This window comes from Cherax quadricarinatus, chromosome 21 (assembly GCF_038502225.1).
Source record: "Cherax quadricarinatus isolate ZL_2023a chromosome 21, ASM3850222v1, whole genome shotgun sequence".
NCBI lineage: Eukaryota > Metazoa > Arthropoda > Malacostraca > Decapoda > Parastacidae > Cherax > Cherax quadricarinatus.
This window is the reverse complement of record NC_091312.1, coordinates 6,357,833-6,385,812: the sequence shown is the minus strand read 5'-3', so window position 1 is coordinate 6,385,812 and position 27,980 is coordinate 6,357,833. Positions and strand designations below refer to the sequence as shown.

Here is a 27,980-nt window from a genome sequence, read left to right as displayed (position 1 = left end):
TGGCTCCCCGTCTCATACTTATTATACGATATTTAAAACATCCCAGAGAGGTAAAATACACAAAGTATACTCATTATTTACCTTAAAATATGTGTAGTCTTAATATAGGAAGAGAGGTGAGTAGTATTTATTTGTAGGAAGTCAGTGTAGGTAGCCGGTAGGTGTAGCCAGCCTGGGCTACACCTACCGGCTACCTACACTGTGGCCCAGAGCCATATTATTAGCATCGACATGCCTTGTTCACTGAATTTAATCATTTCTAACAACTACCTTTAGATGCCATCATAAGTGAAGGTAGAAGTAATGAATAATTCATGCCGAAAATTGCAAACAAAAGCGAAGTGAGGGAGTGGCTGGGCCATACGCAGATTCATACACGTTTTCTCTGATGGCTGAGCAGAGAAAACGCAATGTTGTCCCTCCAACCGGCTACCACACAGGTCCACAAATATTATCAGAGCACACATTTTTTTCCATTTATAAATGCATATAAATACCAGACAACAAGTTTACACTAACTTATATTAAGTTAGCAACTGAAATAGGCATTAAAAACACAATAAAAGGTAAGATACACACAGAGTACACTTAAAATATTAATATGTGAGAGGTGAGTGGCAGGGTGTTTATTGAATAAAATCAGAATGGCACACTGTCATCCTCTAACTTGGCACTTTAAGCAAGAGGCTTACAACTTCTCTTTTTATCACAACTAACCTTAGACGCCATCGTCAATGAGAGCCAACTAGTTAACGAAAGAGTAAACGAGAGAGAGAACGAGATACAGAGTTGAGACAATGTAAGAACACAAACTGAACAGGTAGTGGGCGATCACTTGGTCAGGCGAAATAAATGTGTATTAATATGTGTCTACTTTTAGTTCATTCACGTACGTTTGTAAGAGTTTGTAAAACATTTACCTCAATATTTTTTTACTATAATAATAATTACCTCACAATACAAATACTCTTACACTGTGTACAAGTTGTACAAGTTAGTTCAGAATAAACAAACAGCAACACACCATTTTTAGTGAATGAAGATGATAATATTAATATTATTATTAATAATAATATTATTTATTATAAAAAGCACTAAACCTACAAGGGTCATGAATTGCTATATATATATATATATAATATATATATATATAATATATATATATATATATATATATATAATATATATATATATAATATATATATATATATAATATATATATATATATAATATATATATATATAATATATATATATATATATATATATATATATATATATATATATATATATATATATATATATATATATATATATATATATATATATATATATATATATATATATAGAGTAAAGGCATATGAAAAGAATATTTTTCTACTGGTATCCCCCAGTTTGACTAGAGAAAACGTAATTATTCCGACACTACCTACACAGCTGCTTTGTAAACAAATCTCATATTTACATAAATTTTTATTCTTTGAGTGTATATATCATGTTTATATGCTATGTAATGGGTTTCATATATAATTTTGAGGAAAATATCATAGATGGATTAATGAAAATGCCTATATTGATGTAAAATGAGACATTTAGTGTGCCCAAGAGTGATTATTATTACGTAGTATTGGCGTCATGAGTAGAGAGAGACATAGCGATTTTAATGTGTACCTTCACACCAGCACAATGTGTAAGTATATTTAGGTACAGGTACACTCAAGTATAATTATCAGAGTACATATAAAATATTATATGTAGGTTATGAGGATAACAAAAAGATTAGGTGATGAAAGATTGAATATCAGATTGGAGGGAGAGAGTATGGAGGAGGTGAACATATTCAGATATTTGGGAGTGGACGTGTCAGCGGATGGGTCTATGAAAGATGAGGTGAATCATAGAATTGATGAGGGAAAAAGAGTGAGTGGTGCACTTAGGAGTCTGTGGAGACAAAGAACTTTGTCCTTGGAGGCAAAGAGGGGAATGTATGAGAGTATAGTTTTACCAACGCTCTTATATGGGTGTGAAGCGTGGGTGATGAATGTTGCAGCGAGGAGAAGGCTGGAGGCAGTGGAGATGTCATGTCTGAGGGCAATGTGTGGTGTGAATATAATGCAGAGAATTCGTAGTTTGGAAGTTAGGAGGAGGTGCGGGATTACCAAAACTGTTGTCCAGAGGGCTGAGGAAGGGTTGTTGAGGTGGTTCGGACATGTAGAGAGAATGGAGCGAAACAGAATGACTTCAAGAGTGTATCAGTCTGTAGTGGAAGGAAGGCGGGGTAGGGGTCGGCCTAGGAAGGGTTGGAGGGAGGGGGTAAAGGAGGTTTTGTGTGCGAGGGGCTTGGACTTCCAGCAGGCATGCGTGAGCGTGTTTGATAGGAGTGAATGGAGACAAATGGTTTTTAATACTTGACGTGCTGTTGGAGTGTGAGCAAAGTAACATTTATGAAGGGATTCAGGGAAACCGGCAGGCCGGACTTGAGTCCTGGAGATGGGAAGTACAGTGCCTGCACTCTGAAGGAGGGGTGTTAATGTTGCAGTTTAAAAACTGTAGTGTAAAGCACCCTTCTGGCAAGACAGTGATGGAGTGAATGATGGTGAAAGTTTTTCTTTTTCGGGCCACCCTGCCTTGGTGGGAATCGGCCGGTGTGATAAAAAAAAAAAAATAATATAAAATATGCAGTAACTTTAAAACACTTGAAATTTTGGAAAGTTTCCTGACATAATAGATGAAGCCATGGAAAATGCAAACAAACTGGGTGGGAGGCGCCGTATTTGAAAGACCGCTTGCCGTATAGCAAGTTTTGGTCATAATTTGACATCGTCATATTAGCGAAACGCCGTAAAGCGGGGCCTTACTGTACGTGTAAATTTTACCTTATTCCTAGTAATGACCCTCGTATTGTAGATAGTCTTAATGACCCTCGTGTAGTAGTCTTTTTAGTATGATAATAAGATGTTATCTTCATTATAGAATAATAAAAAAATATTATAACCTTTATATTATAATAAGGTAAAAGGTAAGTAGAAGTGATGCAAGGAGGGAAGAGTATATGGAGAAAAAGAGAGGGGTTAAGAAAGTGGTGAAGCAATGTAAAAAGAGAGCAAATGAGAGAGTGGGTGAGATGTTATCAACAAATTTTGTTGAAAATAAAAGTTTTGGAGTGAGATTAACAAGTTAAGAAAGCCTAGAGATCAAATGGATTTGTCAGTTAAAAATAGGAGAGGAGAGTTATTAAATGGAGAGTTAGAGGTATTGGAAAGATGGAGGGAATATTTTGAGGAATTATTAAATGTTGATGAAGATAGGGAAGCTGTGATTTCGTGTATAGGACAAGGAGGAATAACATCTTGTAGGAGTGAGGAAGAGCCAGTTGTGAGTGTGGGGGAAATTCGTGAGGCAGTAGGTAAAATGAAAGGGGGTAAGGCAGCTGGGATTGATGGGATAAAGATAGAAATGTTAAAAGCAGGTGGGGATATAGTTTTGGAGTGGTTGGTGCAATTATTTAATAAATGTATGGAAGAGGGTAAGGTACCTAGGGATTGGCAGAGAGCATGCATAGTTCCTTTGTATAAAGGCAAAGGGGATAAAAGAGAGTGCAAAAATTATAGGGGGATAAGTCTGCTGAGTATACCTGGTAAAGTGTATGGTAGAATTATTATTGAAAGAATTAAGAATAAGACGGAGAATAGGATAGCAGATGAACAAGGAGGCTTTAGGAAAGGTAGGGGTGTGTGGACCAGGTGTTTACAGTGAAACATGTAAGTGAACAGTATTTAGATAAGGCTAAAGAGGTCTTTGTGGCACTTATGGATTTGGAAAAGGCGTATGACAGGGTGGATAGGGGGGCAATGTGGCAGATGTTGCAAGTGTATGGTGTAGGAGGTAGGTTACTGAAAGCAGTGAAGAGTTTTTACGAGGATACTGAGGCTCAAGTTAGAGTATGTAGGAAAGAGGGAAATTATTTCCCAGTAAAAGTAGGCCTTAGACAAGGATGTGTGATGTCACCGTGGTTGTTTTATATATTTATAGATGGGGTTGTAAGAGAAGTAAATGCGAGGGTCTTGACAAGAGGCGTGGAGTTAAAAGATAAAGAATCATACACAAAGTGGGAGTTGTCACAGCTGCTCTTTGCTGATGACACTGTGCTCTTGGGAGATTCTGAAGAGAAGTTGCAGAGATTGGTGGATGAATTTGGTAGGGTGTGCAAAAGAAGAAAATTAAAGGTGAATACTTTAAAGAGTAAGGTTATGAGGATAACAAAAAGATTAGGTGATGAAAGATTGAATATCAGATTGGAGGGAGAGAGTATGGAGGAGGTGAATGTATTCAGATATTTGGGAGTGGACGTGTCAGCAGATGGGTCTATGAGAGATGAGGTGAATCATAGAATTGATGAGGGAAAAAGAGTGAGTGGTGCACTTAGGAGTCTGTGGAGACAAAGAACTTTGTCCTTGGAGGCAAAGAGGGGAATGTATGAGAGTATAGTTTTACCAATGCTCTTATATGGGTGTGAAGCATGGGTGATGAATGTTGCAGCGAGGAGAAGGCTGGAGGCAGTGGAGATGTCATGTCTGAGGGCAATGTGTGGTGTGAATATAATGCAGAGAATTCGTAGTTTGGAAGTTAGGAGGAGGTGCGGGATTACCAAAACTGTTGTCCAGAGGGCTGAGGAAGGGTTGTTGAGGTGGTTCGGACATGTAGAGAGAATGGAGCGAAACAGAATGACTTCAAGAGTGTATCAGTCTGTAGTGGAAGGAAGGCGGGGTAGGGGTCGGCCTAGGAAAGGTTGGAGAGAGGGGGTAAAGGAGGTTTTGTGTAAGAGGGGCTTGGACTTCCAGCAGGTATGCGTGAGCGTGTTTGATAGGATTGAATGGAGACAAATGGTTTTTAATACTTGACGTGCTGTTGGAGTGTGAGCAAAGTAACATTTATGAAGGGGTTCAGGGAAACCGGCAGGCCGGACTTGAGTCCTGGAGATGGGAAGTACAGTGCCTGCACTCTGAAGGAGGGGTGTTAATGTTGCAGTTTAAAAACTGTAGTGTAAAGCACCCTTCTGGCAAGACAGTGATGGAGTGAATGATGGTGAAAGTTTTTCTTTTTCGGGCCACCCTGCCTTGGTGGGAATCGGCCAGTGTGATAATAGAAAAATAAAAAATAAGGTAAAAGGACCTCAATGGAAATAAGTCACTCTGACTGACTTTTTTGGGTTATCCTAGGTTCTCTACACATACGCTGCAATGTATGATAATTCTATGTAACTGTATTTGTGTATACCTGAATAAACTTAATTACTTACACATACACCTCAAAGCCACTAAATTCAGGGTCAAAATCACTTTCCTCTTAAAATAGGAGTGTTAATACTACATGACATCAGTCAATCCCAGGTGTTTGCTGCGGTGTTTGCTCTAACTGGCGCTCATTTGAACTGGTGCTCCCACAAGGTACTAAGTGTTCCCAGATTTTTTTAATACCACACACACTGAGTGTTAGAACCCATACTATGCTGACAAGGCATCTCAGGCCAATCGTGCCAAATTTGAAGGCAGGAAAAATAAAACATATATTATATACGTTTAGGGCACTAGTGGTAAAAACTAGTATACATATATACGTTTGGACCGTTTACAGTTAAACAAGTTAAGAAACCCTAGGAACGAATGGATTTGTCAGTTAAAAACAGAGAAGGGGAGCTAGTAAATGGGGAGATAGAGGTATTGGGTAGATGGTGAGAATATTTTGAAAAGCTTTTAAATGTCGACAACGAAAGGGAGGTGGTAATTTCATGCACTGGCCAGGGAGGTATACCATCTTTAAGGAGTGAAGAGAAGGATGTGAGTGTGGGGGAGGGGCATGAGGCATTACGTAGAATGAAAGGGGGTAAAGCAGCTGGAGCTGATGGGATCATGACAGAAATGTTAAAAGCAGGGGGGAATATAGTGTTGGAGTGGTTGGTATTTTTGTTTAATAAATGTATGAAAGAGGGGAAGGTACCTAGGAATTGGCGGAGAGCATGTATAGTCCCTTTGTATAAAGGGAAGAGGGACATGAGAGATTGTAAAAATTATAGAGGAATAAGTTTACTGAAGTTTAGGTAGTAGGTTGGTAGACAGCAACCGCCCAGGGAGGTACTAGCGTCCTGCCAAGTGAGTGTAAAATGAAAGCCTGTAATTGTTTTACATGATGGTAGGATTGCTGGTGTCCTTTTTTCTGTCTTTTAAACATGCAAGATTTCAGGTACATCTTGCTACTTCTACTTACACTTAGGTCACACTACACATACATGTACAAGGATATATGTACATACCCATCTGGGTTTTCTTCTATTTTCTTTCTAGTTCTTGTTCCTGTTTATTTCCTCTTATCTCCATGGGGAAGGGGAAGAAAATTCTTCCTCCGTAAGCCATGCGTGTCGTAGGAGGCGACTAAAATGCCGGGAGCAAGGGGCTAGTAACCTACTGTATATATTACTAAATTTGAAAGGAGAAACTTTCGTTTTTCCTTTTGGGCCACACCACCTTGGTGGGATACGGTTGGTACATTGAAAGAAAGAGGTTTACTGAGTATACCAGGAAAAGTGTATGGTGGGGTTATTATTGAAAGAATTAGAGGTAAGTCAGAACGAAGGATTGCGGATGAGCAAGGAGGTTTTAGTATGTGTAGGGGATGTGTAGATCAAGTGTTTACATTGAAGCATATATGTGAGAAGTATTTAGATAAAGGTAGGGAAGTTTTTATTGCATTTATGGATTTAGAAAAGGCATATGATAGAGTGGATAGAGGAGCAATGTGGCAGATGTTGCAAGTACATATATGGAATAGGTGGTAAGTTACTAAATGCTGTAAAGAGTTTTTATGAGGATAGTGAGGCTCAGGTTAGGGTGTGTAGAAGAGAGGGAGACTACTTTCCTGTAAAAGTAGGTCTTAGACAGGGATGTGTAATGTCACCATGGTTGTTTAATATAATTATAGATGGGGTTGTAAAAGAAGTAAATGCTAGGGTGTTTGGAAGAGGGGTGGGAATAAATTATGGGGGATCAAATACAAAATAGGAATTGACACAGTTACTTTTTGCTGATGATACTGTGCTTATGGGAGATTCTAAAGAAAAATTGCAAAGGTTAGTAGACGAGTTTGGGAGTGTGTGTAAAAGTACTAAGTTGAAAGTGAACATAGAAAAGAGTAAGGTGATGAGGGTATCAAATGATTTAGATAAAGAAAAATTGGATATCAAATTGGGGAGTAGTAGTATGGAAGAAAATGTTTTCAGATATTTGGGAGTTGACGTGTCAGTGGATGGATTTATGAAGGATGAAGTTAATCATTGAATTGATGAAGGAAAAAAGGCGAGTGGTCGATTGAGGTATATGTGGAGACAAAAAAATTTATCTTTAGAGGCAAAGAAGGGAATATATGAAAGTACCAACACTCTTATATGGGTATGAAGCTTGGGTTGTAAATGCTGCAGTATGTGGTTGGAGGCAGTGGAAATGTCCTGTCTAAGGGCAATGTGTGGTGTAAATATTATGCAGAAAATTCAGAGTGTGGAAATTAGGAGGTGTGGACTTAATAAAAGTAATAATCAGAGGGCTGAAGAGGGGCTGTTGAGGTGGTTTGGTCATTTAGAGAGAATGGATCAAAGTAGAATGACATGGAGAGCATATAAATCTGTAAGGAAAGGAAGGCAGGGTAGGGGTCGTCCTCGAAAAGGTTGGAGGGAGGGGTAAAGGAGGCTTTGTGGGCGAAGGGCTTGGACTTCCAGGAAGCGTACATGAGCGTGTTAGATAGGAGTGAATGGAGACGAATGGTATTTGGGATCTGACGAGCTGTTGGAGTGTGAGCAGGGTAATATTTAGTCAAGGGATTCAGGGAAACCGGTTATTTTCATATAGCTGGACTTGAGTTCTGGAAATGGGAAGTACAATGCTTGCACTTTAAAGGAGGGGTTTGGGATATTGGCAGTTTGGAGGGATATGTTGTGTATCTTTATACGTATATGCTTCTAAACTGTTGTATTCTGAGCACCTCTGCAAAAACAGTGATTATGAGTGAGTGAGGTGAAAGTGTTGAATGATGATGAAAGTACAGTATTCTTTTTGGGGATTTTCTTTCTTTTTGGGTCAACCTGCCTCGGTGGGAGATGGCTGACCTGTTAAAAAAAATAATAATAATTATTATTATCATTTTTTTCTTATGAAATGGTAGAGAATCTTTTTCTGAAGGTAATAAAACAAAACGTATGAAATTTTGAAAAAAAAAAAAAAAAAAAAAAAAAAAAAAAAAAAAAAAAAAAAAAAAAAAAAAAAAAAAAAAAAATTGACGAAACTATGCTCGCGTGAATTTTGCTGTCAGCAATTTTGCCCACTTTGAGTCCTATTATCAGCCAATTACATTATTTCATTAGACCAAATTCTTAGCTATTTAGTTAGAATGTGTTCCATTTTATCTATTGAGTACAGGAAATCACCCAATCAACTATTTCAACTTCCCAATAAAGTGATTGGAAATTGGAAATTTGGGCAGTTTCACACAAAGTTCAAAATATTCCAGTTTCAAAATAGGGTCCAGAATAAACAATGCAGGCATTCCTGGCACTAAAATAACATATCCTCTGCTTATTAGTTATGTTTCCAGGCTTTACAAATGAATTCCATTTTGATTTTTTTATTCACAAACAATTTTTATTCACACTAAAAATTAGAAGATTTACTGTTATGCAATACTGCAATAATTGTATAAATATTAGCACATTCATGAACGTACAACAGACCCACCAGCTGACGTGTGTTGGAGACATGATGTGATTTGTTTACTCTTGAACAGTGGCAAAAAATCAAACATTTCCACTACTGTACTTTGAGCTCAATCTCAAGCTATTCTCAGTACTAAACCCAATCAAAATCATCTATTTCTGCAATATGTATCTTCCATTCTATCAAATGAGACCAAAAAAAACCATGAATACAACCATAAAAACCATACAAAAATACACTGCAAAGTCGCTGTTTTAATCCAAAAACAGAATCGCAGTTTTTTTTTTTATCATGCACTGCATGCTGCAGGATTTGTTTTATGTGGTGCACACTTACCACAGATGCATTCTCTCATATCTAGGCTCAAATTTACCACTCGCAGCATATTTGAGTGAGCTGAGCTCATGATGTAGTATGTACTACTGTTTGGACCCTGGCTTCAAACCGTAGAACTGCGGGACGGACACTCAGAAGGGTAACATTGGTCCCCACTTCATTTATACACAGCTCTTTCAGTTTTGTATTTTTTGAGGCCAGGTTCAAGTGACAATTTTTTAAGCATTTTATTTTTGCTATTTGCTTATGAAATGCATTAACATTTGTACATGGTACTGAGGTACATGTGTGGTATACCAGTAAAATAATTTTTTTAATAATGCCCATTTTCACTGAGCTTGGTGCATGACACCTAAACTGAAAACTAGTTACTTTAAGAATTACAAATATTTATAGTCTAGCCAGAGAGCCTTTAGAGGAGGAGGGGGGCAAGCCCTCTTCTATACCCTGATGTTCCTCAATGGTTTATCAAATTTCAGAAAAAAATCTGTACAGTCATTGCAGGTAAAAATATATAAAGATCATGAAAGAAATATCTGTGCATACTTTCATCTTTTGTAAGGCTTCTCTGAATAGTTAATATGCAATTCCTTAAAACATTGGATATAGAAACACTTATTACTAAATGAAAAAAGAAAAATGAAAAGCTTTGTGTTTTAGGTCACCCTGGGAGACGGCCGCTGCATAATAATAATAATAATAATAATAATAATAATAATAATAATAATAATAATAATAATAATAATAACAAAAAACCTTGTAGAACGGGCAGGATTCAAAACCAGGGAAAGCCAGTACTAAAGCTACAAGATTAGTGATCTTACCCCTGTACCATGCTTACCTGATAAAGGATCTGATTTATATCTTATCCCAGCCATGATTAGACACTTGTCTGTAAAAGTCTTCATTTGTGGTTACAGTTTGGACCATGCTACCCTTCCTATTGTATAGAATTATTACATTCATAGAGGGAAGGGAAGGGAAGTACTAAACTTATCTATTTTACAGAAATATACATATTCACAAAATCTCATTAGTTCAGCATTCAAATCCATGGCAAAACAGTCCTACAACTGACGAGTTAGTTTTAGGACTGGTTTGCCATGGGTTTGACTCCTGTCCATTCTGCAAGCTGCATGTGAAATGCAGTTGAATCTGAATTTTAAAATATCCTTTTGTGGGCTTTCTTTTGGAGTTTAGACACTTACCTCTGATGTTATTAAGATTTTGCTGATTTCCTCGTGATATTCCCAGGTTTGGTGGCTGCAAAGATGCTGAAGGATGCCTCTGACCAAGAGCACCCACATTGTGATGGCCCATATTTATCATTCCTGGGTTACCACACCCCATCATCATGGGCCCCTTTCCACCCATTATTGGCCCACCTGGTGACAACGAGGAGCTACTGGGTGGCAACGGAGAAGCACCACGGCGCATATCCCGTTTGGTGTCGCCTTTCCCTCGACCTAAAACTAACATAATGACTTCTAAATTTTCAATGAATTACAAGCTGGTACACTTTTATGAGTAAGGTTTAAAACTACATATATATGGCAGATATTTAACAAAACATTTTATTAGGACAAGTTTCTCTCACAAAGTTCCACAAAGATTAATAGCACTATTCTAAAGTTATATATTTAATTTATATACAGTACAGTGCCTGCACCCTGAAGGAGGGGGGGGCAAGCATGCATGCACACACGTACCAACCCCCAGAAAGAAAAAGAGCAGAAAGAAAGAAGAGAAAGAGAGAAGGAGAAAGAGAAACTGCAGCTAGCCAGGACTTGACCCTGTTACAATGCCTACCCCTGTAAGAACAGGATGAAGTACACATCCCTCTCTCCAACTGATCATCAATTCTGTCCACTTGACCAATTGAGAATTGATGGTCAAGTGGAAAGAGGGATGTGTAGTTTGTTCTTTTCCTGCAGGGCTGGGCATTGTGATGCAGGATTGAATCCTGGCTAGCTGAAGTTCTGTTAATGATTCAAAATCACTCGTTTCGTGATTTCATTAAATAATTAAATATATAGAGTATAATATATACTATAATATATATAATATAATACACCTACCATCCGACTCACGACCTGTTCGACTTACGACCGTGTTTTTTATGCCAAATTTCTGGGAAATACACAACTATTTGTGTTGTACACAGTGCTTATCCTAAACCTTACAGTATAAAACACAGTACTAACAACATAAAAAGCAAAGTAAAACATGAAATACTAAAATAAAACAATAAAATAAAGTCATTACAAAAATGTTTTGTTGATATTCAGTAGTAAAGTTCTACTTACGACCATTTCGACTTACGACCGGTTTCTCGGAACCGAACTCGGTCGTAAGTCGGATGGTAGGTGTATATAGTAGTAGGTTGGTAGACAGCAACCACCCAGGGAGGTACTACCATCCTGCCAAGTGAGTGTAAAACGAAAGCCTGTAATTTTTTACATGATGGTAGGATTGCTGGTGTCTTTTGTCTGTCTCATAAATATGCAAGATTACAGGTATGTCTTGCTACTTCTACTTACACTTAGGTCACACTATGCACACATCTTTCTTTCAATGTACCAGCCATGCCACACTGAGGTGGGGTGGCCCAAAAGGAAAAACAAAATTTTCACCTTTTAAATTTAGTAATATATACAGGAGAAGAGGTTACTAGCCCCTTGCTCCCGGCATTTTAGTCGCCTCTTACAACACGCATGGCTTATGGAGGAAGAATTGTTCCACTTCCCCATGGATATAAGAGGAAATAGACAAGAACAAGAACTAGAAAGAAAATAAAAGAAAACCCAGAGGGGTGTGTGTATATATATGCTTGTACACATATGTGTAGTGTGACCTAAGTGTAAGTATAAGTAGCAAGACATACCTGAAATCTTGCGTTTTTATGAGACAGAAAAAAGGACACCAGCAATCCTACCATCATATAAAACAATTACAGGCTTTCGTTTCACACTCACTTGGCAGGACGGTAGTACCTCCCTGGGCGGCTGCTGTCTACCAACCTACTACCTATGCTACACATACATGTACAGGAAGGCCCCGCTTTATGGCGTTTCACTTTACGGCGTTCCACTAATACGGACATTTCAAATTATGACCAAAACTCGCTATACGGCTCCCCCCACCTGACTTTCTAATACGGTCACCGTGCCCCACCCTGTTTGTTTACATTCTCCATGAGCTCAGTAAGCACTAAGTCTCTCCATTTTGTCTGGAAACTCCAAAATTTCAAATGTTTTTAAAAGTTATTTCATATTTTATATACTCTGATAATTATACTTATGTATACCTGTACCTAAATAAACTTACATACTGTGCTGGCATGCAGGTACACATTAAAATTGGTAAGTGTCTTATGTCTCCAGACGTCATATTAGTAATGATAATAATAATCATCGAGTCATTTAAATGTCGTATATTACGTTAATATACACATTTTCATTAATCCATCTATGATATTTTTTCAAAATTATATAATAAACACGATGCATAACATATAAATAAGATAAATACACCCCACAGTAGAATAAATAAACACAAATGTGAGATGTGGTAGCAGACGACTTGCACAAGTGACGCCATATTAGAAATAATAATAATAATAATAACAATACTCACCGAGTCTCATTAAATGTCGTATATTACGTTAATATACACATTTTCATTAATCCATCCATGATATTTTTTTCAAAATTATATAATAAACACGATACATAACATAAAAAGATGATAAATACATCCCACAATAGAATAAATAAACATAAATATAAGATGTGGGAGCCACATAACTTGTACAAGTGACGGCAAGAATAACATTTTCTCTAATCTAACATAAGAGAAAATGTGTTACTGGGGGTAACTGTAGAAAATTATTCCTTTCGTATGTATGTAAGTTTATTCAGGTATACACAAATACAGTTACATAGATTATCATACATAACAACATATGTGTAGAGAACCTAGGATAACCCAAAAAAGTCAGAGTAACTTATTTCCATTGCCTTCACTCAGAGCTTCATTTCTTCTCAAAATGATGCTACATGAGAATGGGAGTGTTCTTCTTTATTAATTCTACCGTATCAATGTAGAGACAACCTGTACACAATGTAACTTGTACACAAACCAGACGTGTACACTTCGTTTGTTTACAAAACTTACGTTCGCCTGGTTTGTTTACATAACTCTGCGCCTGTCCTCTCTCATCCACTCATTCTTTCTCTCTCTCATTTATTCGTTTTATCTCATTTACTTACTCCTGACCCTACATTAAGACTACACATATTATAAGGTAAGTAATGAGTGAACTGTATATACATTTTATCGCTCTGGGATGCTTAAATATCATAGAATATATGTGTGGGTGGGTTGGCCTGGTATGGTAGCCCGGCTGACTACCATACATACCACACTTGATTTTTTACAATAAATACTACTCATCTCACCCTATATTTTAAGATAAGTAATGAGTGAACTGTATATACATTTTATCGCTCTGGGATGCTTAAATATCATAGAATAGTATGTGTGGGTGGGGTGGCCTGGTAAGGTAGCCTGACTGATTACCATACATACCACACTTGATTTCTTACAATAAATACTACTTGTCTCACCCTAGATTAAGACTATAAATATTTTAAGGTAAGTAATGAGTGCACTATGTGTGTATTGTACTTTTTTATTGTTTTTTTGATGCCTGGTTCTATTGCTAACTTAATATATGTTAGTGTAAACTTGTTATCTAGTGTTTGTATGCATTTATAAGTGGAAAAAAAGGGTGTTCCACTTTACGGCGGTTTCCGCTTTACGGCGGTAGCCTGGAACCTAACCTGCCGTATAAGTGGGGCCCTGCTGTACATGTTTATTTATACACACTCATCTGAGTTTTCTTTGATTTTATCTTAATAGTTCTTGGTCTTATTACTTTTCCTTTTATATCCTTGGGGAAGTGGAATAATAATCTTTCCTCTGTAAGCCATGCGTGTTGTAAAAGTCAACTAAAATGCCGGGACAATGGGCTAGTAACCCCTTTCCTGTAATAATTACTAAAAAGAATAAGAAGAAAATTGTCAAAGTGGGATGTCTGAATGTGCGTAGATGTTGTGCAAATGATAAGAAAGAGATGATTGTGGATGTTATGAATGAGAAGCTAGATGTCCTGGCTTTAAGTGAAACAAAGCTGAAGGGAGTGGGAGAGTTTCAGTGGAGAGGAATAAATGGGATTAGGTCAGGGGTTTCAAATAGAGTTAGAGCTAAAGAAGGAGTAGCAATAATGTTGAAGGATAAGCTATGGCAGGAAAAGAGGGACTATAAATGTATTAATGCAAGGATTATGTGGGGTAAAATAAAGGCTGGATGTGAAAAGTGGGTTATAGTAAGCGTATATGCACCTGGAGAAGAGAGAAGTGAAGAGGAGAGAGAGATTTTGGGAAATGTTGAGTGAATGCATAGGGAGTTTTGAACCAAGTGAGAGAGTAATGGTGGTTGGGGATTTCAATGCTAAAGTGGGCAAAAATGTTGTGGAGGGAGTAGTAGGTAAATTTGGGGTGCCAGGGATAAATGAAAATGGGGAGCCTTTAACCCTTTGACTGTTTTGGTCGTATATATACGTCTTACGAGCCACCGTTTTTGATGTATACTCAAATTCTAGAGGCTTCAAATCAAGCAGGAGAAAGCTGGTAGGCCCACATGTGAGAGAATGGGTCTGTGTGGTCAGTGTGCACCATATAAAAAAATCCTGCAGCACGCAGTGCATAATGAGAAAAAACTACAGCTTTTTTTTAATTAAAATGCTGAATTTGTGGTCTATTTTCATATAGTATTTATGGTTGTATTCTCGTTTTCTTGGTCTCATTTGATAGAATGGAAAACATATTATAGAAATAGAGGGTAGAGGTCGTTTTGTTAAGGACCTGCCTTGTATGGGCCAGTAGGCCTTCTGCAGTGTTCCTCCATTCTTATGTTCTTATGATCAAAGTGTGTAAGTGGAATATCAAAATGGTATACAATACCAACAGGTTGGTACGTAAGACACATAGGCAACACTTAGGCAACTTTATTCCGAAACATTTGGCCTACACAGTAGGCTTCTTCAGTCGAGTACAGAAAGTAGGCAGGAGCAAGAGAGATGTGAAGATGATGTAATCAGTCCATCACCCTTGAAGTCGTAGATTTGAGGTTGTCAGTCCCTCAGCCTGAAGAAGTTCTGTTCCGAAGTCTGGAACTAACTGAAGATCAAGTGACATGGCTTACCAATAGAAAGCAGTGTGTTTCAATCAATGGGGTCAAATCAGAATGGGGATTAGTCACTAGTGGCATTCCACAAGGATCAGTTTTAGGCCCTCTCTTGTTCATAATTTACATTAATGACCTTGATGAAGGGATTATGAGTGACATAAGTAAATTTGCTGATGATAAGTGAGACTTAAATACTGTCGGAAGGAGAGGTGCAGAGTAGTAGTAATAGTGAGAATGTAGCCACTGAGCAGTCACATCCCTCTCAGATCAAACAATTCTCACTTGAAAAATTTATCCAAGGTGTTTTCTCTTCTGTACCAAGATGCCATTGTGTTGCAGTGTCTGACAGAGTGAATATCAAAATGGTATACAATACCGACAGGTTGGTAGGTAAGACACATAGGCAACATTTAGTCAACTTTATTCCGAAATGTTTCGCCTACACAGTAGGCTTCTTCAGTCGAGTACAGAAAGTAGGCAGGAGCAGTAGAGATGTGAAGATGATGTAATCAATCCATCCCCCTTGAAGTCGTAGATTTGAGGTTGTCAGTCCTTCAGCCTGGAGAAGTTCTGTTCCAAAATCTGGAACTAACTGAAGATCAAGCGACAGTATTGAGACTTAAATACTGTTGGAAGGAGAGGCGCAGAGTAGTAGTAGTGAGAATGTAGCCACTGAGCAGTCACATCCCTCTCAGATCTACGACTTCAAGGGTGATGGACTGATTACATCGTCTTCACATCTCTACTGCTCCTGCCTACTTTCTGTACTCGACTGAAGAAGCCTACTGTGTAGGTGAAACGTTTTGGAATAAAGTTGCCTAAATGTTGCCTATGTGTCTTACCTGCCAGTTTAAGTGGAAGATGGGAAGACATGATCACTGTGGCCACCACTGTGGCCAATGATCATGTCTTCACCTATATATACATCTGTCATGACCACATCTGTGGTTACATATGTGACTACCTCACCACTAATCATAGATAAATACAAGCTAGGTGTGGGATTATGGACTGGGAAGATACTAGAGTGGGAGAGTAAATGGCGGATGCTTTCTGCTGCTGCTGGCATCGTCATCACTTGCCATATTATGGCCTACTTTATTCATTCTAGAGTATGCATCATATTTCTATATTATTAATATTGTTTATGTCATATTAGATGAACTGTGATAGATAACTAAGCTGTAGAGTTGATATTAGCATTATTTTGTCATGCCTCTTGAGAGGCTGGAACAGATTAATTGCATTTCAATTAATTTAAATGAAGAAAACTGAATCAGCATACGAACAAGGTCATGGAATGGATTAAATTCGCAAGATGAGGTTCCACTGTATATATAAAACATTAAAAAAACTTTTAAAAGCACTTTAAATTTTGGAGTTTCCAGACATAATGGAGAGACGTGGTGCTTATGGAGCTCACAGAGAATGTAAACAAACCAGGTGGGGTGCAGTGACAGTATTAGAAAGTCAGTTGGGGGAGCTGTATATAGAGTTTTGGTCATAATTTGAAATGTCAGTACTATTAGCGGAATGCCGTAAAGCGGGGCCCTACTGTATATACAATCAGGGTTCAGAAAATCAAATACTGTAACAATTTTGGGAGAGGCAAAAGTATGAATTGCCACAGTTGCTCTTTGCTGATAACACGTTTCTAAGGTTGATGGATGAGTTTGGGAGGATGTGTAGAAGTAGCTAGGTGAATGTAAACATACAAAAGAGCAACATGATGAGAATAAGTAAAAGTCCAGACAATGAAAGGCATAATCGAGTCATGGCTCACAGACAGGAAGCAGTGTGTGCATAAATGGGGTTAAATCTGAGTGGAGATATGTAATAAGTGGCATTCCACAGGGATTAGTCTTGGGCCCACTCTTGTTTATAATGTATATCAATGATCTTGATGAGGGAATTACAAGTGATATGAGCAAATTCGCCAATGACACAAAGATAGGCAGGATAACTGATTCAAACGTAGATATCAGGGAACTTCAGGAGGATTTAGACAAACTCAATACCTGGTCAGAAAAGTGACAGATGCAGTTCAACGTAGATAAATGTAAGGTTCTGAAGCTCGGGAATGTCCACAACCCTAGCACTTATAAATAATGTAGAACTTAGCCATACAGATTGCGAAAAGGACTTGGGGGTTGTGATAAGCAGTAACCTTAAATCAAGACAGCAATGCCTAAGCATACATAATAAGGCAAACAGATTACTGGGATATATATCAAGAAGTGCAAACATCAGAAGTTCTGAGGTTATATTACAACTTTATACATCATTAGTAAGGCCTCACCTAGATTACGCAGCTCAGTTCTGGTCTCCATATTACAGAATGGACATAAATTCATTAGAAAACATTGAGCGTAGAATGACTAAATTAATACATAGCATTAGAAATCTTCTGTATGAAGAAAGATTGAAGACCCCTAAATTACATTCACTTGTTAGACGAAGAATGAGGGGAGACATGATCGAAATGTATAAGTGGAAGATGGGTATCAATAAAGGGGATATAAATAAGGTCTTGAGGATATCTCTCCAAGAAAGAACCCGCAGTAATGGATTCAAATTAGACAAGTTTAGATTTAGAAAGGATACAGAAAAGTATTGGTTTGGAAATAGGGTAGTTGATGAGTGGAACAGTCTGCCTAGTAGGGTTATTGAGGCTAAAACCTTGGGTAGTTTCAAATTTAGGTTGGCTAAATATATGAGTGAGAGGGGTTGGATTTCACTGGGACTTGCACATGGGTAAATAGAATTTTTTTTTTTTAACAAGTCAGCTGTCTCCCACTGAGGCAGGGTGACCCAAAAAGAAAGAAAATCCCCAAAAAGAAAATACTTTCATCATCATTCAACTCTTTCACCTCACTCACACATAATCACTGTTTTTGCAGAGGTGCTCAGAACACAACAGCTTAGAAGCATATACGTATAAAGATACACAACATATCCCTCCAAACTGTCAATATCCCGAACCCCTCCTTTAAAGTGCAGGCATTGTACTTCCTATTTCCAGGACTCAAGTCCGGCTATATAAAAATAACCTGTTTCCCTGAATCCCTTCACTAAATATTACCCTGCTCACACTCCAACAGATCGTCAGGCCCCAAATACCATTCATCTCTATTCACTCCTATCGAACACGCTCACACACGCCTGCTGGAAGTCCAAGCCCCTCACCCACAAAACCTGCCTTACCCCTTCCTTCCAACCTTTTTGAGGATGACCCCTACCTCGCCTTCTTGGGTAGCATTGAAAATTGGGCTGGGCAAATATTTTGTTAGTGGGATGGATTGTGAAGGACCTGCCTAGTATGGGCCAACGGGCCTGCTGCAGTGTTCCTCCTTTCTTATGTTCTTATGTTAAGAGAAAGTGAATGTAGTTAAATATTCAGGAATGAAAGTGCCAGCAGTGTAAGAAGGCCTAGGTTAAGAATAAACAGAAAAAAAAAAAAAGATAGGTGGAGTGTTGAGACATCTATGGAAAGAAAAATTCATCTATGGAGGTAAAAATGGGAATGTACCAGATCATAGGAATGATAACACTTGTATGGGTGAGTTACCCATGAGATAGTCTTAAGGGAGTGAAGGCCTGGTCAGGGACAGCCATGGGGTTGGTGACTCTGGCATCATCTTCAGGTAACTTATACTGTAGGTGGTTTTAGATGGAAAGGCTTGAGAAGAGTGCTTTTTTGAATATGACTTATGGTTGGTGTGTGAGCAAAGAAACATTTATGAAGGGATACAGGGAAACCAGCAGGCAGTTCTAGATGGGGGAAATACAGTGCCTCGGTAGGAAATGGCAAATGTGAAAGAAAGAAAGAAAGACAGAAAAAAAAAAAAAAAACACTGAAGTCGTGTCATGGATAAAAAAAAAATTAATCTTTTAACCCTTTCGGGGTTTCGGCCTTACTAGTATGGCTTACAAGACAGGGTTCTTGACGTACTAGTACGCCTAAATTCTAGCGCCCTCAAATCTAGTGAGAGAAAGCTGGTAGGCCTACACATGAAAGAATGAGTCTATGTGGTCAGTGTGTGCAGTATAAAAAAAAATCCTGCATCACACAGTGTATAATGAGAAAAAAAAAAACTTTGACCGTGTTTTTGGTTTAAAACAGCGACTTTGCACTGTATTTTCGTATGGTATTTATTGTTGTATTCTAGTTTTCCTGGTCTTATTTTATAGAATGGAAGACATGTTACAGAAATTGACATGATTTTGATTGGTTTCACAATGAAAAGTACCTTGAAATTGAGCTCAAAGTAGCAGAAATGTTCGATTTTTGCCAAAGTTCAAAAGTAAACGAATCATGCCACGCGTCCAATACACGTCAAATGGGGAGTCTAATATTCTTTCACAAGTGCGCTGGTATTATTTATACCATTTCTACACTAATACAGTAGTCTGCATAACAGTAAATCTTCTATTTTTTGTGAGAATAAAAATTCAAAGTGGAAAGCAAAAGAAATGTAAGAGGGGCGTGAGAATGTGGCTAATGAACAGAGGAAATGTTATTTTAGTGCCAGGAATGTCTTTCTTGTTTATTCTGGACCCTATTTGGAAATTGGCATCTTTTGAAATTTGTGTGAAATTGGCAAAATTGCTAATTCGGTAAATGGGTGGTTTCTTGTACTCATTCGATAGAAAAAATGGAGTTCTAGCGAAATAGTTATGATTTTTGTCAACTAGTACACTGGAATTGGCCGAAAATAGGGGTTAAAGTGGGCAAAATTGCCGATGAGTAAGCATCGTCGAGACCGCTAACTTCGCGCGAGCATAATTCCGTAAGTTTCCCATCAAATTTCATACTTTTGGTGTCATTATGATCGGCAAAAAGATTCTCTATCTTTTCATAAGAATTTTTTTTTTTTTTTAATTTTGGCGACCCTGAGAACAAGTCTCTGAGAGGGCCTGGCGACCCTCAAAGGGTTAGGGTAAAAAAAAAGGATGAAGTAATGTATATTACAGTAAAACATGTGGGGAAAAAACATCAATGAAATTGATAAAAATACCAAAAGAGAGAGAGAAAAATTTACCTTGCTGTGACTGCAGAGGAATCTGTAGCTGCACAGTTGCACTCACTGGGTTGTCCATGTGGTCACGTGCTCTATCTCCATCTTTCATCAGGTCACTAACAACTGGACTGTTTGAAAGCAAATATTAAAATTAAACATTTTAAATCAGATATATTAAATACGAGAATTAACCCAGCAAGACTATTATAGAACATTTTCAAATAAGCAAGTGGGTCCCACTGAATATTTATATTTTTTACACCATTTAACAACCTCGAAACTAAGTCATTACAAGCATGCCCTCATTTTTTTTTTCATCTACTTATTCAGTAGAACCCTGTATTCACGTATTCAATTTCTGCTGTTTTAGTCATCTGTGATTTATTGTGGTCCAAAAATAACTTTTATTTAACCCCTTAACTGTCCAAACATAGATCTACGCTCTTACTGCTAGCGCTCCGAACGTAGATCTACATTTTATTTTTCCTGCCTCCAAATTTGGCACAATTGGCCTCAGATGCCTGGTCAGTATTAAAAAAATTTGGGACCACTTAGTACCTTGTGGGAGCATCAGTTCAATTGAGTGCCAGCTACAGCAAACACCAGGGGTTCACTAATGTCATGTCATATTAACACTCCCCTTTTAAGAGAAAAGTGATGCTGACCCCGAGTTTAGTGGCTTTGAAATGGATGTGGCCATAAGTGGCCACATGTGGCCACACGTGACTGCTGACCTCAGTGGTCACATGTGGTCATACCTGTCTGGGATTAGCGTCGGGTGTTACCTAGCACCATGGCTTGTTGTAGTGTTTTAGAATCTCACATTAAAGTGTTGAAGAAGAAGATTCTACTTCTTCAGGAGGAAAATAAGAGGCTGAAGCTTCATCTAGATGGGTTTGGGAGTGAGTGTGAGATGGATGTTGCTGGTGAGGAGGAAAAAGTTACCAGCAGTGATTTGGAGAGTGACAGCCTCTAAGTGGCAAGTGGTTCATAATTCAGGAAGAAGGATGATAAGGAAGGTTAATAGAGAAGAGGTGAAGGTAGGAAATTGATTCTCTGTTCTCCAGGACAAATTCACTTCAGTTGTTAGTGAGATTAAAGGTACCACTGACTCCCCTGCATATCTAGATAAGAATATTCTAATTGTAACTACTGTGCTAAATGACGGTCTACTGTACATCAAAAACGTTGGCTCCTAAGACGTATACAGTTGACCCTCAACTAACAGCAGCATTAAGTAACGGCAATTTTGTCTAACAGCGCTTTTTGCTGTAAAAAAAATGCCTTGACCAACAACGTCCGTCCATAACATGTCCATGTGCCCAGAGCGCAGCCTGAGCGGGCGGCTCAGCCACTCCAGCACTCGGTGTGCCATTGTTTACAAGCTGTTGCGGTCGGTTTCCACGTGTGCCTCCCATATATTTTGAATTATTCCACTGATTTTAGTGCTTGTAACCGCTACATAAGCCACCATGGGCCCCAAGAAAGCTTCTAGTGCTAAGCTTGTGTTAAAAAGGGTAAGAATTACGATAGAAATGAAGAAAATCATTGAAAAATACAAGAGTGGAGTGCATATCACCGAGTTCGAAAGGCAATACAACAAATCACATTCAACCATCAGTACTATCTTGGCGAACAGACAGGCAATCAAGGAAGCTGTTGTTGCGAAAGATTCAAGTATGTTTTCAAAACGGAGACCGCAAATAAGTGAAGAGGTAGAAAGACTGTTATTGGTATGGATAAATGAAAAACAATTATCCAGTGATAAGTGTTTCTCAGTCTATAATTTGTGAAAATGCAAAGAAGTTGCATGATGATCTCATTAAGAAAATGCCTCAAAATAGTGCTGCTGCTGCTGATGAATTTAAGGCCAGCAAAGGCTGGTTTGAGAGATTTAAGATTTGTAGTGGCATAGACAGTGTGGTAAGGCATGGAGAGGCAGCCAGTTCAGACAAAAATGCAACTGAAAAATATGTGAAGGACTTTAAAGAATACAAAGAGACTGAAAACTTAAAACCTGAACAAGTGTTTAATTGTGACGAAACAGGCCTGTTTTGGAAGAAAATGCCAAACAGGACCTACATTACTCAGGAGGAAAAGGCACTCCCAGGACATAAGCCTATGAAAAACAGGCTGACATTAATGTTGTGTAGTAATGCTAGAGGTGACTGCAAAGTGAAGCCTTTATTGGTGCATCACTCTGATACTCCCAGTGTTCAAGAAAAACAATATCGTCAAGGGTAATTTGTGTGTGCTGTGTAGATCAAACAGTAAGGCAAGGGTCACTAGGGACTTTTTCTTGAACTGGTTTTATGGTGTGTTTGGCCCCACTGTGACAAAATACCTCCAGGAAAAGAAATTGTCACTCAAGTGCCTCCTGGTAATGGACAATGCTCCTGCTCATCCTCACGACTTGCAAGAGGAAATTGCAGGGGAGTCTTGTTTCGTTATGAAGTTTTTGCCTCCTAATACAACTCCTCTCCTCCAGCCCATGGACCAGCAGGCCATTTCAAACTTCAAAAAACTCTACAGAAAAGCAGTGTTTCCAAAGTGCTTGGAAGTGACCTCAGACATTCAATTGACCTTAAGAGTGTTTTGGAAAGATCACTTCAATATCCTCAGTTGTGTAAACCTTATAGGGAAGGCTTGGGAGGGAGTGACTAAGAGGACCTTGAACTCTGCTTGGAGGAAACTGTAGCCAGAATGTGTAGAACAGAGGGATTTTGAAGGGTTTGGGGCTAACCCTCAGGAGCCTATGCCAGTAGTGGAAACTATTGTGTCATTGGGGAAGTCCTTGGTGTTGGAGGTTTGTGACGAGGATGTGCAAGAGTTGGTGGAGAATGACGAGGAAGAACTAACCACTGCAGACCTTCAAGAGCTTCAGGTGCAACAGCAACAGATCACATCTCAGGAATGTTCTTCAGAGCAGGATGAAGAGAGACAGAGGAAGATGACTTCGTCAAGGATTAGGGAAATGTGTTCAATGTTTACAAAGCTGCAAGCATTTATGGATGAATTTTATCCTGTCACAGAAGTTGCAAGCCGCATTGGCAACATGTACAATGACACTCGTGTGTCCCATTTTAGGGAAATCCTAAGGGTTCATGAGAAACAGAGCTCTCTGGACAGTTATTTTGTGCGACAGGGGTCCAGCGACTCTCAAGCTGGTCCTAAAGGCATTAAAAAACCAAGAAGGGAGGTAACCCCACCAAAGGATTTGGTACCTGAAGTCTTTATGGAAGAGGATTCTCCTTCCAAGCAATAGACAATCCTGAATCTCTCCTGCTGCTGGCACATCACTCATCAACAACTCCACAATAAAGGTAAGTGGCATTTAATTATTGTTTATTTTGCATGTCCCATTCGTTTTCGTGTCAGGAAATTTATATTTCATATACATTTTTTTTTTTCCAGACGTTGGGGTGTCAGGAATGGATTAATTCTATTTCCATTATTTCTTATGGGGAAAATTAATTCGACCAACGGCAAGCTCTCTGGAATGGATTAATGCCGTTGGTTGAGGGTCTACTGTATATATGACCGTAACAGTCAAAGGGTTAAGTGAGGAGAGGCAATATTTTGAGCTTTGAAACTGCCCAAATTACCAATTTCTGATCACTTTATTGGGGAGCTGAAATAGTTGATTGGGCAGTTTCTTGTGCTCAATCGATAAAACAGGAGTAATACAGTGGACCTTCGACCAACAATGGCATCGATTAACGATAAATCTGACTAGCGATACATTTTAACGCAAAAATTTTGCCTCGACTAGCGCTTAAAAACCCGACCAGCGCAATTCGTTCCGTACCATACGCGTCCACTTTGGCCTGAGCGCGCCTCACTTGTCCCTTTGGTGCCAGTGTTTACAAGCCAGCCAGCCACCGCGGTCGCTTCCAAACATACAACTGGAACATTTCACATTATCACAGCCTTTTTAGTGATTGCACCTGCAAAATAAGTCACCATGGGCCCCAAGAAAGCTTCTAGTGCCAACCCTACAGCAAAAAGGGTGAGAATTACTAAGGAGATGAAGAAAGAGATCATTGATAAATATGAAAGTGGAGTGCGTATCTCTGAGCTGGTCAGGTTGTATAATAAACCCCAATCAACCATCGCTACTATTGTGGGCAAGAAAACGGCAATCAAGGAAGCTGTTCTTGCCAAAGGTGCAACTATGTTTTCGAAACTGAGATCGCAAGTGATAGAAAAGATGTTGAGAGACTTTTATTGGTGTGGATAAACGAGAAACAGATAGCAGGAGATAGCATCTCTCAAGCGATCATATGTGAAAAGGCTAGGAAGTTGCATGACGATTTAATTAGAAAAATGCCAGCAACTACTGATGTGAGTGAATTTAAGGCCAGCAAAGGTTGGTTTGAGAGATTTAAGAAGCGTAGTGGCATTCATAGTATGATAAGGCATGGTGAGGCTGCCAGTTCGGACCACAAATCGGCTGAAAAATATGTGCAGGACTTCAAGGAGTACATAGACAGTGAAGGACTGAAACCTGAACAAGTGTTTAATTGTGATGAAACAGGCCTGTTTTGGAAGAAAATGCCATGCAGGACGTACATTACTCAGGAGGAAAAGGCACTCCCAGGACATAAGCCTATGAAAGACAGGCTTACTCTGAAACTCCCAGAGTGTTCAGGAAAAACAATGTCCTCAAGGCTAATTTGTGTGTGCTGTGGAGGGCAAACAGTAAGGCATGGGTCACTAGGGACTTTTTCTATGACTGGTTACATCATGCATTTGCCCCAATGTGAAAAATTACCTAACTGAAAAGAAATTAGACCTTAAGTGCCTCCTGGTATTAGACAATGCTCCTGGTCATCCTTCAGACTTGGCAGAGCGACTTTCTAGGGACATGAGCTTCATTAAGGTGAAGTTTTTGCCTCCTAATACCACTCCTCTCCTGCAGCCCATGGACCAGCAGGTTATTTCCAACTTCAAGAAACTGTACACAAAAGCTATGTTTGAAAGGTGCTTTGTAGTGACCTCAGAAACTCAACTGACTCTAAGAGAGTTTTGGAAAGATCATTTTACCATCCTCAATTGTGTAAACATTATAGGTAAGGCTTGGGAGGAAGTGACTAAGAGGACATTGAACTCTGCTTGGAAAAAACTGTGGCCAGAATGTGTAGACAAAAGGGATTTTGAAGGGTTTGAGGCTAACCCTGAGAATCCTATGCCAGTTGAGGAATCCATTGTGGCATTGGGGAAGTCCTTGGGGTTGGAGGTTAGTGGGGAGGATGTGGAAGAGTTGGTGGTGGAGGACAGTGAGGAACTAACCACTGATGAGCTGCTAGATCATCTTCAACAGCAAGAGGGCACACCTAAGGAAACTGCTTCGGCGGAGGGGAAAGAGAAATTGAAGAAGTTGCCTACTTCTAAGATAAAGGAAATGTGTGCAAAGTGGCTTGAAGTGCAAACCTTTTTTGATGAAAATCACCCTGACACAGCTACTGCAAGCCGTGCTGGTGACTATTACACTGACACTGTTGTGAACCACTTTAGGAAAGTCATAAAGGAGCGAGAGGTACAGGCCTCTATGGACAGATATGTTGTGCGACAGAAATCCAGTGACTCTGAAGCTGGTCCTAGTGGCATTAAAAGAACAAGGGAAGTAACCCCAGAAAAAGACTTGCTGCCTCAAGTGCTAATCGAAGGGGATTCCCCTTCTAAACACTAACGCCTCTCCCCTCCTCCCATCCCATCAATCATCACCAGATCTTCAATAAAGGTAAGTGTCATGTAACTGTGCATGTAATCTTCAGTTTGTGTGTATTAAAATTAATATTTCATGTGGTAAAATTTTTTTTTTTCAATACTTTTGGGTGTCTTGCACGGATTAATTTGATTTCCATTATTTCTTATGGGGAAAATTAACTTGACTAACAATAATTCTGACTAACGATGAGCTCTCAGGAACGGATTAATATCGCTGGTCGAGGGTCCACTGTACTAGCAAAATAGCTAAGAATTTGGCTGACAGGAATAATGTAATTGGCCTAAAATAGGAGTCAAAGTGGGCAAAATTGCCGATGTATAAACACTGCTAACTCAGTAAAATCCACGATAGTACAATTTCGTCAATTTTCCATCAAATTCTGCACTTTTTATTTCATTACCTTCAGAAAAATGTTTTCTACCATTTCATAAGAAAAAAAAAAAAATATTTTGAAAATTCTTGGACCCTCAAAGGAATGGTTAAATTTGACACAGAGCAAGTTTGCGAGCAGGGGTCCCGACAGTGAAAGGGTTAAATGTTGAAGAAGTGACTGGGAGGCAGTAATTTCATGCCAGGGAGGTATAAAATCTTTTAGGAGTGAAGAAGAGCTGGATGTGAGTGTGGGGAAGGTGCATCAGGCATTAAGTAGAATGAGAGTAAAGCAGCTGGAACTGATAGGATCATGAGAGAAATGTTAAAAGAAGGAGGGGATGTAGTGTTGGAGTGGTTAGTATTTTTGTTCATTCAATGCATGCACTTCAACCCTCTGACTGTTTCGGTTGTACAGTGGACCCTCGCTTAACGAACGCATCATATAACGTTAAATCCGCCTAGTGATACATTTTAATGCAAAAAATTTGCCTAGGCTAGCGCTAAAAAACTCGCTCAACGCGATTCATTCGAGATGCGTCCACGTGCGGCCTGATCCCGCCTCACTTGTTCCGTGGGTGCCAGTGTTTACAAGCCAGCCACCGCGGTCGCTTCCAAGCATACAATCGGAACATTTCATATTATCACAGCCTTTTTAGTGATTGCACCTGCAAAATAAGTCACCATGGGCCCCAAGAAAGCTTCTAGTGCCAACCCTACAGGAAAAAGGGTGAGAATTACTATGGATATGAAGAAAGAGATCATTGCTAAGTATGAAAGTGGAGTGCGTGTCTCCGAGCTGGCCAGGTTGTACACAAAACCCCAATCAACTATTGTGGCCATGAAAATGGCAATCAAGGAAGCTGTTCTTGCCAAAGGTGCGACTTTGTTTTCGAAACAGATCGCAAGTGATAGAAGATGTTGAGAGACTGTTATTGGTGTGGATACACAAAAAACATATAACAGGAGATAGCATCTCTCAAGCGAACATATGTGAAAAGGCTAGGAAGTTGCATGATGATTTAATTAGAAAAATGCCAGCAACTAGTGGTGATGCGAGTGAATTTAAGGCCAGCAAAGGTTGGTTTGAGAGATTTAAGAATCGTAGTGGCATACATAGTGTGATAAGGCATGGCGAGGCTGCCAGTTCAGACCACAAAGCGGCTGAAAAATATGTGCAGGACTTCAAGGAGTACATAGACAGTGAAGGACTGAAACCTGAACAAGTGTTTAATTGTGACAAAACAGGCCTGTTTTGGAAGAAAATGCCAAGCAGGACGTACATTACTCAGGAGGAAAAGGCACTCCCAGGACATAAGCCTATGAAAGACAGGCTTACTCTGTTGATGTGTGCCAATGCTAGTGGTGATTGCAAAGTGAAGCCTTTATTGGTGTATCACTCTGAAACTCCCAGTGTGTTCAGGAAAAACCATGTCCTCAAGGTTAATTTGTGTGTGCTGTGGAGGGCAAACAGTAAGGCATGGGTCACTAGGGACTTTTTCTATGACTGATTACA

The 27,980-nt window shown here is 39.1% G+C and overlaps 1 protein-coding gene across 7 annotated transcripts in view; it reads right to left on the bottom strand.

Annotated features, from left to right (window-relative positions):
• LOC128689190 (eukaryotic translation initiation factor 4E transporter-like) overlaps positions 1 to 27,980 on the bottom strand; it is a 317,681-nt gene that overhangs the window by 65,197 nt on the left and 224,504 nt on the right. For all 7 annotated transcript variants that reach the window (XM_070087137.1, XM_070087142.1, XM_070087138.1 and 4 more), the window contains 2 exons: positions 20,386 to 20,492; positions 10,300 to 10,563 (listed from right to left, as the gene is read on the bottom strand). In XM_070087137.1, coding sequence (XP_069943238.1) covers positions 10,300 to 10,563; positions 20,386 to 20,492 — 371 coding nt within the window. The remainder of the gene's footprint in view (positions 1 to 10,299; positions 10,564 to 20,385; positions 20,493 to 27,980) is intronic.